We start from the raw sequence: 15,616 nt of genomic DNA, 5'->3' as shown, positions 1-15,616 counted from the left end.
GCACCTCAGCAACGCTATAATTGATTGGATGCCACCTCTGCCTGTGGCGGTGCATAGTATAGTTTCCAAAACTATACTTTTTGTCTGTGCCTCGGGACAGAACTGCATCGCAATGAGGCATGTCACCAGCCGGGCATTGACCTTCTTTTGCCCTCGAGGGTAAGAAAAAAATTGCCATATAAAATGGTCTAAGCGGTGGGATTGCCGGGGCACTTCACGCAAGAACTGCCTCGGCTCTACCTCCTCTTCCTCTTCTTCTTCCTCTTCCTCTGGGTTTGGAAGGAACTTTGCAGGTGGTCCTTCCTTCCTAGGTGGTTGTGGTGGTGGTGGGGCTCCACCAGCTGCAGCTACTACAGATGCCATGACTGAACAAGCAGAAACAGGTCTTCCTCTCACAAAGATGAAAGTCAGAGTGAGGAAAAAAGGTGGGGGCTTTCATCATTTGGGAAAAAAAATGTTCTAAACCAATGAAAAGTGTTATTTTCAGGTTACATGACCTGTTACGCTTACGTTACGCGTCCCACTCCGCGCCCGGAGCGCTTCCGGGGTGCTGCGCTTCGCGCCTCGGGTCGCGCTCCGGAGCACTTCCGAGTGCGCTAACGCGGCGCGTCATAAGACGCATTACGCGGCAACGCGATACGTCGCGCTTACGTGACGCGTCACAATGTTGTTTTCGAATGCGGCAGTTGTGCTAACGGAACGTTTCCCGGTGCGCGGATCGGGTCGCAGCACCAAATTGAGCTAACGGGAAGCTACCCGGTGCGCGGACCGGTAGCGAAAAAAAAAATGTATATACATAAAAAAATTATATTAAATACATAAAAAATATATTTTTCCTTTAAAAGAAGAATACATTTTACAGCTTTTGATATTTGCAATTAAAAAACCATTGAAATTCACTGAAAGAACCATAGGTTATAGACCATATATAGTTAGGAATTAGCATTTACAAAACCTTGAAAATTCACTAAAAAAAACCATAGGTTATAGACCATATATAGTTAGGAATTAGCATTTACAAAACCTTATTTTACTCACACGAAACCATTGAAATTCGCATATATAGTTAGTTGCACTAACTATATATCGCGCACCCGCAATCCACTGCTGATGATGTCACATATTACATCATTCATGACATGGTCAGTGAAATCACTGATGACATCTCAAATGACATCACTGATGACATCACTGATGACATCTCAAATGACATCACTGATGACATCACTGATGACATCTCAAATGACATCACTGATGACATCTCATTTGACATTACTGATCACATCACTGACGATATCATTCATGTGATAATACGATGAACCTCTTCAGACTCTAATATAACCTTAGATACAATCAGTGTAAACAGACGCTCACAGACTGTCACTCATCCATGGAGTTACTCACACACCTAGTCAGTCATGCAAAGAATCAATCACACCTCCATTTCCTCAACTATACAGTTATACACACCTTACTTATTCAAACATATACTAACACATATTTACTCTCTTATACAATCCCTGATACAAGTTCACAATGATCCATACAGCCACTCACACATTCACTGGCTCTTATGCACAGTTATTTATATTTGTCAACTCTCACATGTACTGTGTTTTACATATGTACTTACTTTGACATGTAGCACTGAGATATCCATTCACTCACCAATACACTCATGCACACAGTCAACCGCCCATACAGCTGTTTCCACATGCACTTTTGAACCCATACATCTAGTGAATCAACTGCTCACACATCTATGCACAGAGTCATACACCTCCCAGCCACCCACACACACACTCAGTCTCCCATACAAATACTTGGGCAACCAATCAATAACCCATATAGTTACTCATATAGCTACTGATCAACACATGCAGCAGTTTACAGAACAGCAGACATAATGATGCACAAATTAAGACAGTTTAGTCACTAACCCATGCACTCAGTGAGACACATTTAATCACTCACTCATACAGTCAGTCATGCACCTACTAAATCCTTCATCCAGACACTTATACATCCACTCATTCTTCAACATGTAAGACATATTTTAACGTTACAGAATCATACAGTCACAGGATGTTGTCATCAGTGATGTCATTTGAGATGTCATTTGAGATGTCATCAGTGATGTCATTTGAGATGTCATCAGTGAATTTCAATGGTTTTGTGTGAGTAAAATAAGGTTTTGTAAATGCTAATTCCTAACTATATATGGTCTATAACCTATGTTTTTTTCAGTGAATTTTCAAGGTTTTGTAAATGCTAATTCCTAACTATATATGGTCTATAACCTATGGTTTTTTCAGTGAATATATATATATATATATATCTCTCATGCATATAGGCCACTACTTTTTCAAATAGCTATTTGGTTAGATTTGTATGGGTCTCTGTTTCATTTATGACTTTATGTAAATATTATCATAACAATTTTATCGAAAATTGCTTCACTTTTGCCATGATGAGGAAAGTATAAAATAAAATAAAACAGTTAAAAATGCACAAACAAATTAGCTTAAAGTACAGCAACACTTGAAAGTCTGAGTTTATAAAATACATGTATACACTCTCTATGAACTTATGTATCTACATATTTATAACTTTACTCCTACTGTAGAAGAAGAGAAAAAAAGACTTTGACTCTCTCCAATACACCACCCTAAGTCTCACCCAATACCTCTTTCAATGCATCCTCTACCTACACTCTCTGACTCATTCTACACCTCATTCTTCTACTGTGATCTTCAAAATAAACCTTTCAAGACTCTTCCAATCATGGATCACCCCAAACATCACTTTACTACTATCATCTCCCAAACAACTCTTGCTAAATTCTTCCCTCATGTATCCCTCCTTGACTCTTCCAAAACATAATTTCACCAATATGATCTCCTTAATTAATTTCAATAATCCATTCTACAGACTCTTCCCTCTTCCATCTCTCCTTTTAATCTTTCCAAACTTCATCGTACCACATTGGTCGCTGGAAAAAAAACACTTTCAAGACTCTTCCATCCTATATTCCTACATTATCATATTCAATCCAACCAACATGTTAACATGTCCTCCGCTAAAATAACTCCTCTTTCCCTCTCCATCACTAATCTTTTTTGTTTTCTGAAGTAGTGTGCCCTCCAACTGGAGACCTCAGGATAAAAGGGGGCCTTACTACGGGCCTCTAAAGTCAGTTTGCAGCAGCCTTCTCATGTCAGACAGTGCAACTAGGGAAGGCTGTTGGAATCCAACATCGAAATCACTCTCCGTGGAGCTGTACAATGCAGTTCTGAAAGACACAGATACTCCGAGAGCCAGTCGGAACCGATTGGGAATGACCGAACGGTTTCCCTTTCAACCACGAACATCGTAATTGTAATCTGACCGAATCAGGCTCATGGGTTCCGACGCAGTCTAGGAGAATCTGGCTGTTGGTCGGAGGCTTTTCGCACAACATTGTAATCGGCCCCTAAATGTTACTTTCACAACATTACAAATATTCATTGGGATGTAAGGCTGTGTCAGCATTAGATATTTAAAAATTTTTGGCATGAACCAGACCTCTAGAGGACACACATATCTTGCAAAGGTGGGTAATGAGGACATTTCCAAGACCTACTTGTAATATAACTAAGGTGTGTGCTACTAGATTTGGACTGGGTTAAGAATTAATTGTATTATATTTTGTTGCTGCACTCTGTAGTCTTGAAATGAAATTCTAGTTTTAATGCAGACTTAGCTGCCAAGTTTTTAGACTGCTAATGTTAGACATTTTCATGGTTCCAGTGTAGTATGAGTTGTGTACTACAGCCAAATACGTGGCACTTCAAACTTCGATAAGCGAACGTAGTAAAGCATATGTAAAGATATACATATATAAAATCATCACTTTAAACAATGAAATGCTCTGAAACGCATTAAAACTGCCGCAAAGCGCCTGATGAGGAAGATTGATCTACCGTAAAATATTTGATAGTCAGTGCACTTGCATGAGAAATCACTGTGCAGTCTAGCCACAAGTCTGGCTTATCACATAGCAGGCAGATTTAATATACATGTCCCTAAGCACAACATGAAACATGCGGGTATGCGATTTGTATTTTGAGTAAACAGATTAGCTGGTTACTGCTTATGCTTGTGAGAACCTTTTGTTACCCAAAAGTCACAAGGTATAGTCCTTGAAATATAGCTTAATGAGTTTTGAACTGGTATCTTCAAGCTGCATGTAGACTGCAGTGCATAGTTTGGAACCTTATTATTTTCTCTTTAGTTTTTACTTATACTAAGGGTGGTGTAAAGCTTTGTTTTGATAGTAAGACTTCATGATACTGTATAAATTCTTATTTGTGTATTATTTTTTTAAGACTTTTTAAATATGTGACCTTTTTACTATGCACGCATATCTCATATGATGAACGAAAACAGCGCAGATGACCAGATGTATTGATAAATCTAATAGCTACACTCTCGCACACATACACACACACACATGTGTGAACTGGGGCACAGACTCTCGCCCTTTAAAAAAAACGTACTTGAAATCTGACTGGTTGGAGGACGAAAAATGAGTCACACTGATGGTTGTGAGTCTCTTGGAGGTTTTAATGCTGCTGCAGTTGAGTCTCCAATCGAAGGTCAGTGAGTTTATTGCTGTCCTCCAGTGATGAATGCATTTTAGTGCAGTGGCGGGGACAATACACTCAAATGTGCTACTAGCCCAACCCCTGATGCATGGTACTTGGCAGGGCTGTGTAGGTTCAACTAAAGAATTCAGCAATGCAAATGGTTTTGGGACAATTCTATCATGTCGGGACAGAGCCAGGCAGATGGTAGCTTCTTATTATTTTAGGGGTGCGCAGAGTCATTCGAGGGTTTTTGTTCCTTTGGTGCAGCTATAATTTCATAACCTTACAGCAGATGGTCAAGATTTGAGGGAGTCAGTCATCAGTTAGAGCTGCGCCTCATGGTGAGACTCGTATAGATCTTGTCCTAGCTGCTGTCCTCCAGAGATTCACCATATATGCATATGAGTAAAGAGGCAAGCATGACGATTTGGGGAAACCAAAGGATGAATAAAGAGTTTGTCAACATACAGTCTTTTTTCTCTAACTGCTACAATCTGTTGTGACATATGAACTGAGGGGCATATTATCAAAGGGGTTTATCTCCGCTTTTTTGGCTTTAAAAGCCAAGAAAGCGGAGATAAAATTATCTCCCTATTACCTAGCTGTCGCTAACACCAGTTAGTGACAGCTAGTAGGAGATAGCGACCCTCTTGGGCCCCGCTTTGCATGTCAGTGATATTTATCACTAATGACATGCAAAGTGGGCGTGCCAACATGTTAGCGACTGGAAACAGTCGCTAACATCACTATCTCCTATTACCGACTTTTGGAGATATTCGCTCTAAGCGCGAATATCTCCAAAAGCTAACAACTGCCCTGAGCAGTATTGAAGGACTCTTGGAACGCCTTCAGTAGCGGACCCAATCTACAACTGACATTTATCGCTTGCGGCAGATTAATTCCTGCCCCACCCGCTTAAGAATCTCTGAAGCCGCTCACGCTTTCAGACGGCGTTCAGCATACAAAAAGGATGTGATTGTTGCTACACTTTGCAATAGCGTACCGCTGGGCGGACGCTCTCAACCGCCGACACCGCCCACTTTGGCTCAGAGCCATTGTCCTGCTCTACAGTTTTTGCTGTCACCCGTGCAACCACCTGTGCTCGCGGTGCAGTGAATACTCTACCCAGTCCCTGTCCTGAGGAGAACCTAGAACTATGTTGGTTCGAAACGCGTAGACCCCCAGCCTGTGACAAGAAGGAAGTGTGCGACTTGGGATCAATTTACCCCACCGATGTGGGCCCTAGTGTGCAACTAGATAGAACACAGAGTCACAGGTTTTGTGGATAGGCAGGCAGTTGTTTTCCACCTCGCATTCCGCCTGTCCACCAGTATTATAGTTTAAGGACTGGTCTTGTATTGATTTTTCATGTTATATTTTCTTGATTTTTCAATTGATTTGGACAGCATGTATGGAATTTTAAGTTGTTTTTTGGTGTCTTTTTAATATATAAAGATTTATTATTCATGTCTGTATATTTTGTATTTATGGTGTATACAATTGCTTGTTTTTGTTTTGTGACTTAACTGTTTTGACGGTGTGCTTTCCTTTGATGTCAAGTTCCCATTAACTTTCAAGATTTGTTTGATAACTAAAAATAAATGTTTTGCTAAAAAAAAGACTTGACCACGCAGCACTCATTGGCTGTGTGGGTTCTGATTGTAATTCTAAGCAGTCTAGCCAGCCAAATGCTTTTCTGTTTTGGCAATTGTTGAGGTCCTGGCTGGTCAGGTTTTTGGACCCAAAACCTTCTTGTACGCACACCTGAGCAGTTCTTAGCCATGTTATCCAATGGGAGGTGGATAACATGGCTAAGAGCCTTAGCTCGGTAATGCATGAATATCGCTGACTTTTCAGCGATATTCATGCATTGCGGCCGATTTTTATCGCATTTGCGATAAACCTTGGTAATACCAAGGTTTATTTGCGATAAAAATCGCCGCAGCTCAGCGGTACATTTTTGTCTCTAACCAAGCAATAGCGATAATTATCGCTATTGCTTGGTAATATGCCCCTGAAGCCTTTTACAATAGGGTCTACAGTCCTTACTCTATTATTTAGAATGTTCAGAAGGATGTTGTGGTCTACAATGCCAAAGATTTGAATAGGAGGAAACAAGAATTGAATATCAATAGTTCAAGAATGTCTGTTTTCAGCAGCAGGTTATTTTTGGATACCGACACCCAGGTTTTTTCATCTGGAACAAGGCTGGCCTATACTAGAGTTTCGCGAGCAGGCAGAATTCAGCATGTTGCGGTGCTCATGGCGATGTTTAGTGCTGGGAGCTTGTTCCGTGCTGTAAACTGCCGCGCACCGTAGAGCACTGCTTCTTTCTTCCGCTCGAGTACATTTCCTACATGAGCAGCAACTTTCTCAATGTGAACGGCTGCGACCTGCTGCAAGTCCCCGCATTGAGATATCTTAACAGGAGACCTGCTAGCACCCGAAAATAGCGCACGTGGGGTGCAATTACTCGCTTGTGTCATTTTGGTGAGCTGTTTGTGAGAACTATAACTCCACCACGTGGCAGTTGATAGAGTTTTACCAGAACTACGCGTTCCAAGAGGGCGAAGCTCTGCCAGGGGTGCGGAATTTTCACCCTCCCCATGCCATACGCATGAACATGGGAGCTTGTACTGAGTGCCCTAAGAGTGAATCAAAAATACTAAACCTGGGTGGGTTAAATTGTAAAAATTGTGTAAAGACCTCTGCATAGTTAAAGGAGCATCTAGCCACGAATACATTGCCTGAACAATTGAGAGAGATATATTATTCCTACTGTTAATCAAAATTATTAATTGGAGAAATATGTTCATTAATGTCAGGTCAGAGGGATGTTGCTGCTTTCTAGGTTCATCTATGCAATATTTCCATTTTAAGGTGCGAATGAAAAGCATATGCAATATCTGCAATAAGGGTCTGTTTTGCAGCTCAGCAGATGGGTTACTCTGTCACAAACGTGACTGACACCCCGTCCACTGCATTGCAAGTGCATTGTATACAATGGCTCGTGTAATATGTTGGATGGGATATCCATCACACTTGTGATGGAGTGACCGGCCGCTGAAATCTAAATCAGGCTCAAAGTGATAAAAGTGCTTCGAAGGAGGAAACATTTCTTATCATTCCTTCAGATTGTTTCAGGTGGGATGATGGAGTGGTAGACTATTATGAGAAAAAACATTTGCTATTACCCAGTGAAATATTTAAAATAACATGTATTTGGCCCAGAACTGAATCAGAATGACTACATTGTTGTATATTAAATGTGCAGATTCGTTCCTGCTGATGACTGCAGGAGAAGTAGACTGGCTGAAACATGTTAGACAGTGGCTAGCGCGGGCAGCTGGAGTTGAAAAACGGAACGTAGCAAGGAAATGGGGGGCGACCTCCATCCAGACAGTACAAGAATTGGAAAATGATTTAGACTGGTGCTGGCAAGCAGAGCACATGATATACACGAGTAGAGGGTGCCCCAATAAAAGGGAGCACATTTGGGGGGCCTGGCAGACATACTGAGGCTTCTAGGGCAGACACTGAGGAGTAACATGGTTTTACTATTCAAGATTGTTGTAAGTCATAACATGTATAAGAGAACTTAGAAAAGTGTAAAAATTGAATGATGCTATAATATGCTGCTCCCTGTATGTACAAGTCATCGTATACGTACCAGTAAAAAGAGTTTAAAAAAAATGTAAATTCAGAAAATAGAGTCGTGAAATTACAAGATACCTTGACATTGTGGATCTATTTCTACTAATAAACAGTCAGTGTATTAGAATGCTAGGCTTGCAGCATTGACATAACCATGACAAGGGCAAAGCATATGACCTATGAAGCGAATTTGTTCTAATGACTTGTATTTACTATTTATTGCCTACCAAAATGCAGTCACAACTCTACTCATCTGGCCGTTTAAGGTTTTGGACAACTTTGGTAAATTACTCTTATTTCTTTTTCCTGACTAAGAACAGCTTGCTGAGTGTCTGTCAGTTAAATGAGACCTTTCCACAAGGCTTATCGGAACTTCTAGTGAGGGTATGTGTGCTCTCTTTCTTGGTCAGAGACACTTATGTGCATTTTTTTGCTTGGTAATTTAGACCAATTTAGTCAACGTTTTCTTGTGTATCTGGTGAGAAGTTAGTCTGGGCAATCAATATTGCAGCATATTCACTTCCTGCTCATGAGCTACTGTAGTGGAGCGGTCTACCTGTGGTTTTGGTTTAGACCACAGTTTATGTGATCCAAAATCATCTTCATGTGCCTGAAGGATTCAACAAACATCCATACGCCCTTCTTTAAAGGACATGACTTAAGTTGTTTGTTGTTTCTTCACTTCAAGAACAAATGTTACATATTGCCCTGCTATGGCCTTGACTCCCATTGACCCCCTGATTTATGACAAGTGCAAGAAGGAAATGTGCGAAGTATTGTTATTCAAACAGACTGTATAAGTTTCTGTCCTCATGGCGCATGTTCAGCATCATTGTTCTAGACAAATAAGTCACAAAAAAGTGTAAAGCTAAGGTGTTCAGCCAATGAGGCACATCCTCATAACTCATCCCTTTCCACTAATCTCCACGTCACAATGCGCATCACGCTCTGAGTTCCTGACGTTTCTGATGGCTAAATCTAGTTCCTGATCATTAGTTCTTTCTTTGGACCCTTAGAGATACCCATTAGGGACCATCTCTCAGGGTGAGCCAGGACGGGTTCCCCAGCTGTCGAAGCGCGGAGATACTCCTCTGGGAGTCGATCCTAGCGCTATATAAACCCACAATTAAATTAAATTATATAAACCCGCAATTAAATTGATAATTGTTTTGAAAGGGACAGTACATGTTAGGAAGAAATTCAGAAATCTTTGCATTACTTACGGCAGATGGCTTGTTCCCTCCATGGCTTGATGGCGGCCCCCATCTCCTCGCATTCCAGCGCATAGCTCTGAATACTGTGACACAGGATTCTGCGGTCTCCATTTGCCTGACAAAGATCAGAGATACAGCGAGCAAAGTGAAGATTCGCATTGACCTTTGAATAGCAGGCTGAGAAGGGGCCACCAACCTGTACCAAGATACCACAGAACTGTAACTCTTTGTAGTCGTCCTTGCTTTTCTGATCACAGTCTTGGCAGGCACTGCCAGACACTCCACAGCCACTGGTACAGGTTATCCCAGGAAGCTGGAGTGCCCAGGCAGAGGCAAAGGTGGTGGCATCAGACGCCAGCTTGTTGTCTGGGAGCAGAAATTTACTGTTTTTATCCTCGTTGTATCTGCCACACAAGCCACATGTTTGGTTCATATAGTTGCCTGGGACAGTCACTGTTACATGGTAGACCGAGTCATATGCCACATTCAGGCCGAAGTCTGTATCGACAATGATTCGAATGCCTTTCTGGTAGATTTGAAGTATCCCATCAGGCAGACTGAAAGGAAGGGTGTAAAGGACTCCATTTACCTGCAAGATAATAAGCAAAACCCTCACTAAAAGTATCATCAGTTGTGCTTGCTGTTCAAAAAAGATATACCATTTGAGCCTGCATAGCTATCCTAGGTCTAGATTTAACACTTAGACTGGGACTATCAACTTTGTAGGATAATAAGTCATAGAAAAAGAAGGAAAATCCTGTTCATGAGTACCCAAACTGTGTTTTTCCTTTCCCCTTCATAATCCTTCTGTGTTCCCTACTGTTTCAAGAGCAACCTGCTGTTTGTGTGCTAGGCCATCTGCCCTCACAGTGCGTGCTTCATGCAAGTCCAGTGCAGAGATCCACAAGGATCTACTAACACTTTGTGGTATGCCAGCAAATCAGGTACTCAAGCCCCTGAAATGCAGATATCGAGTTAGCTTCAGTTCAGTGATGTAAATGTGTGCATGTACTGACATTTCCATAGTGCAAACCTAGCTTGGGAGCTGCAGAGCACAATTCAGGATTGGGAACCTCAAGTGGATATTTTACATATCAGAACTACACATTTAGGATTACATTGCATGAAAGTATACATATTTACAATTTTAGGCACAGGAAGATCAAATGAGTTGCTTAGAATCACTTGGGTACTCATTTACAATGAACTGGTGTAGGGCAGCGCCACAAGTCTTTTTGCTGCTTTGCCCTATGCCAATTTCAAAGGTTAGGAATGCACCGTATTTACAAGATACGGGCATTCCTGTCCTTTCAGCCTGCACACAATTTGTTGCCTAGCACCAACCCAGGCACCCTTGCACCATCGTGCAAGGGTGTCTGTATTATTGGCAGGATAGTTTTTGGGCAGGAAGGAGCTTTTGTGCAGGAATGGACATCTTCCTGCACAAAAACAATCCATGGAGGCTTTTTCCTCGTTGTATCTGTAACAAAATGCAGAACACATTGAAAGAAGAAAAAAAAACGAAGAAAGTCCTGCTCTGGGAAGGCTTAAGGTTTTGGCGCTGCTCCAAATTTACGTGATCGGGGGCAGCGTTCAAACAAATGGGTGTTCAGTGAATTACACCATATTTATGAGGCCATGAAAAGCTGCGCAGAGTGGCTTTGTGTGCCCTCATAGATATGGGTCTGCACACTTCACTGTCAGAATGTCACACCAACACAACAACAATGCAAATGTAAACAAGCTCCTTAGTCTTTCAAACTTTCAAACTTTTAGTCTTTTAGACACTGCATGTCCCCTTTTAACAAGACTGTTACAGCAAACAAATGATGGACGGAATGCTGACAATGCAAACATTCTCCCCCAGTCAAAAATCTGGGTTAAATCCATCGTTCTTTTGCCCACTACGCCACCCCAGTTTGGACCCAGCTATATGCAAATCACAACCCCCCTTTGGGGTTGGGGGGGCTTGAACCTAAAGAACCTGCATATGCACTTTAGCTTCTCTAACAACGTGCTAATTTTCAGTTGGATAAAATACATATACATGCGATTTGCTACAAATACCAATGTTGGTTTATGTCGCGGAATGAATACTAATTTACAATAAATTTCTGGAGAGTTATGAAAATAGCCGTAGTAACCCTAATTAAATTTACATAGATACTATCAGACAATGGGAAGTGCAAGTGTCTCACAATTTCTACTTTTGGGAACTATTATTAGGTGTATGTGTGCATGTGCAAGGGAAAAATGCAGTCACTCAAAGTGAAAGCATCAAATGGATGGTGTGGGCTCGTCTGTTGTTCTCTACCTTCATCTGGGTTGGGAGGGAGTAACTTTTGAGTGACATGCCGATAAACCAATGGTGAAAGAGTGTTGATTGGGAGCCCCTGTATATGCACGTATTTTTGTATGATGTTTTTGGGAAAACATGAGGCTGGTAACGCAGCAAAAGCTGTCTTTAGTCCAGACCTAAAAAGTGGCCATGGTTTTTGATCCGGAGAAATGGCTTTGGATCCTGAATGCATCATGAAGAGGACACCATTCACACCGGTCATACACTTGGAAACATATGTGCACAAGCACAATCCTTCCACATACAGGGAAGCAAAGAATCTCATTTAGGACTGTGCAGATTTTACACAAGGGGATGGTAGATCGACTACCAAACGTTCACGGAGGTACAAGTAAAGATGTTGGTTCACCTGAATGGACAAAAAGTTGCCTCCAACATAGTCTTGTGAACTCCACCAGACGCTTTCCACTATAGGGAGATGTACTTACTCCCTTGGTGCACCCCTGGAGGAGGATCACTTTATGCTGCACAGTTGGTCCACTATCCAAACAATACATGGAAACTCTGTGCTGTGTTTGAGGCTATTGAGTACATCGGGGAAACACTAACTGTGATATCTCCCTGGCACGCTTCAAAAAAGAGGCTAAATCCTTTCTCATGGGTAAATTTCTTGGCTAGCCCTCTCCACAGCCACCGAGAGACTTAGTACCCGTGTGATATCCTGTCTATTGTATGATCCTTGACTCTGTAAAGTACACTGTGGTATAGTTTTCTTTTCTTTTTCAGTCTCTTAATGTAAAGCACCCCTGCAATATCCTCCCTATTGTATGATCATCTATTCTGTAAAATGTTGCTATGTAAAGCTTTCACCCCCTCCCACCTTTGCATATTCCCCTTTGACACCCTGCCTACCATTTGACCCTTGATTCTGTATAGCCTTCCGATGTATTGCTCTCATGTGATAACCGTTCTTTTCTGTATTACTCTATGAACCTGTAAAGCGCTCTGATACCCTCACGGGTCAAGTTCGTGCTCTATAAAACATTAAACTAAACCTCAAAAGGGGTGATGCTGCCTGATGGTCTAGACAAGGTCTATGTAAGTCTTTTCAATTTGTGGAATGTGGGCCATTGAAATTCACAACCTTGGTCTTTTGCCTGGAGTTCATTATTAAGATCTATTAAAATACAGAAGCCAGCGTTACAAACTGTGCCTGACTTTGTACCTCTGGTTCCCCCTCCCCCTGCTGTTGGTATGGTGCCACTTAATAAGGAAGGCCGACAGTCTTTTTCCGCTCCTGTGCAGGATTTTACTAAATTAATAATAGAGTCCCATTTATAATTATCTCCGCCCAAAATATTGTGTGAAACGGGCAGCTCTGTGAAAATCTTTACAATTATTTTAGAAATATTTTTGAGCGAAATTACACTGTCATCTTTGAGTTCCTAATTCACTTTTTAACCCACCAGCAGCCTTCGAACAGTCTCGTAAAATTGCATTGGAATGATAAAGATGTGAGAAATTCAGAGTTGGGTGTTTTAATCTATGACATCATTACATCTGGTACTTTGCTATTATCTCACGCAGTGGCACAGGCTGCTCAGTGTTCCTGGTGAGGTGCAAGTGGCATTGGGGTAGGTCTCAAGGGGGCATATTATCAAGACAGGAGATAAAATTATCGCTGCTTTATCGGCAGAAAACTGCTGATAAAGCGGCGATAATGGGCTTGATAATATGATCTATGGAATTCCAATTGAAGCCCATGCTAGATGTCTTCACATCTAACATGGGCTTTGATTGGAAATCCATAGAGCATATTATCAAGCCCATTATCGCCGCTTTATCAGCAGTTTTCTGCCGATAAAACGGCGATAATTGTATCTCCCGTCTTGATAATATGCCCCTCGGTTCCTCCCTGGGAAGCCCTCTTCTTTTGCCTCTTGGTCCTTGAGGTGGACATTAGAGGACCAACCTCTTCCAAGAACACTATGAACTGAGCTATCTCTGAATCTCATTTCCTAACTCCCTTGTGTAACTCATGCAGTGAAGCATTCTTTACCCGTGTTAGTGATTTATAAAACAATAATTGAAACAAATGTAAATGTTAAGTTACCTTGGCAACCCATGCTTCTCCCTGCATGAGGGTTATATTGAGTCCATAGACATCCACTGTTACCGCTTTTGTGACTGCAGTTTTCATGTTGCTCCTGTTTTCTTTTATCACCCTGACGGAGAATGGTTCCAAGGTGGAACTACCTGTGCAGGATTCAGACAGGATGTACGAGCAGATCCCTTGTAAGTCATAGGCCACCATGTCAAATGTCCAGAGGTGGAGATTGCCATATGCAGAACACGTTGATGAACCAACCGCATTGCATCTCCTCACACCATCGACCACCTGGCAGACCTCATTGGGGCCACATGAGTGGTCTTTGCACTTCACACCACCATTTTTCTTACAGAGGCAGTGCGTGCTGCAGTCGTCCTCTGGGAAAAACGTTGCACCTGATTGGTAGTAGACGCCTTTGTAGCTGCAACCACAACGGGAGATGGGAACACACTTGTCATCACTGAGCAGGAAGCCATCATTACAGACACAGCCTTCTTTGCATTTAGCTTTGCATTCAACCTGGTTAAACAAGTCACTGCATGTCTTACCACAGCCTCCTGCACATAGTTCATAATGACTGTGTTTAGGGCAACTCATTCCTGTAAGAAATCAAAGGAATTCAAATGATATGTTTTTTACTTTCATTTAAATTCTTAGCATTATTAAATGCACCAAATCTGCGATACAGAAACAGAAGCAATGATAGCACTAAAGCAGGATTGTGAAACTTTGTTGGATAACCCATATAAAGTCAACTCGTTAATTAAGTTAGGTGAAGTGGGCGTAGTCAGAAAAAACATTTAGAGGCCCTAAGCACTTAAAAGATTTTGATGCAGCCATATGTATCTAATACAAAATATAAGAAATATTAAACCATAAAATAACAGGTTATTTTTCGAAAATAAACAAACTTACAGTAAAATCGAAAATAATGTTTATTTTTGAATACTTCCACTTTATTTATAAGTTCAACTGCACCATTTGCAGTTTTGCGCCATATGATCCATGGTATATATGGCAATGCAACATTTCTGTGGTGCCCCCCATCCCTTGATGCCCTAAGCTTGGGATTATTTTGCTTAATAATTCATCCAGCCGTGCATACCTAGTTTAACGATCAACTTTTGTGTAGTTTATACCATTTTTAATACGATTGTGGACTGCTTCCTAGCCAAGGCTGTTGTGTAATCTCAGTGTGCCATTATGTGCCCTTAGTAATTATTACACAAGGAAAGATGGCAGTGCTCATTCTGAAAATGGCTATTCTGGATATGCACAGTTTTGAATCAACACACATCGCCCCCGAAGACAATCCATACTCTGAGAACCTGAAGTTGTGGAGGAGGTAAATAGATGATATTTTGGTTGTTTGGGAGGGTGATCTTGAATCTCTCAGGTTGGCTTATCACTGGAAACACCCATCTCAAATTCCCCTGCGAATTCAGTAAGGTATCCATTCCTTTCCTGCACCTTCTATTGCAGCCGAAGAATGGAGGGATCTGCTGAGCTATACAAGAAACCAATGGTACAGAATTCCCTCCTATGTTATAGCCGTTTCCATCCCATGCTCTGAGAGCAATTTGCCAGTAGGTCAGTTTTTGAGGATCAGAAGAAACTGTACCATAGTAGTCAAATTTAAAGAAACATGGACAAAAACATGTTGCCCATTTATAGGGTTATATTTGATGAAATCCCTCAGTAGTCTTATTTT

General features: G+C 41.4%; 1 protein-coding gene across 1 annotated transcript in view; it reads right to left on the bottom strand.

Annotated features, from left to right (window-relative positions):
- Positions 1–15,616, bottom strand: part of LOC147701261 (IgGFc-binding protein-like) — a 217,263-nt gene that overhangs the window by 68,514 nt on the left and 133,133 nt on the right. Inside the window, exons 13-14 of the mRNA XM_086929327.1 lie at positions 13,909–14,504; positions 9,506–10,085 (exon numbers count right to left, since the gene is read on the bottom strand). Coding sequence (XP_086785453.1) covers positions 9,506–10,085; positions 13,909–14,504 — 1,176 coding nt within the window. The remainder of the gene's footprint in view (positions 1–9,505; positions 10,086–13,908; positions 14,505–15,616) is intronic.

This window comes from Lissotriton vulgaris, chromosome 7 (genome assembly GCF_964263255.1).
Source record: "Lissotriton vulgaris chromosome 7, aLisVul1.2, whole genome shotgun sequence".
In the NCBI taxonomy this organism is placed as follows: Eukaryota; Metazoa; Chordata; class Amphibia; order Caudata; family Salamandridae; genus Lissotriton; species Lissotriton vulgaris.
This window is presented reverse-complemented; position numbering and strand designations above follow the sequence as displayed.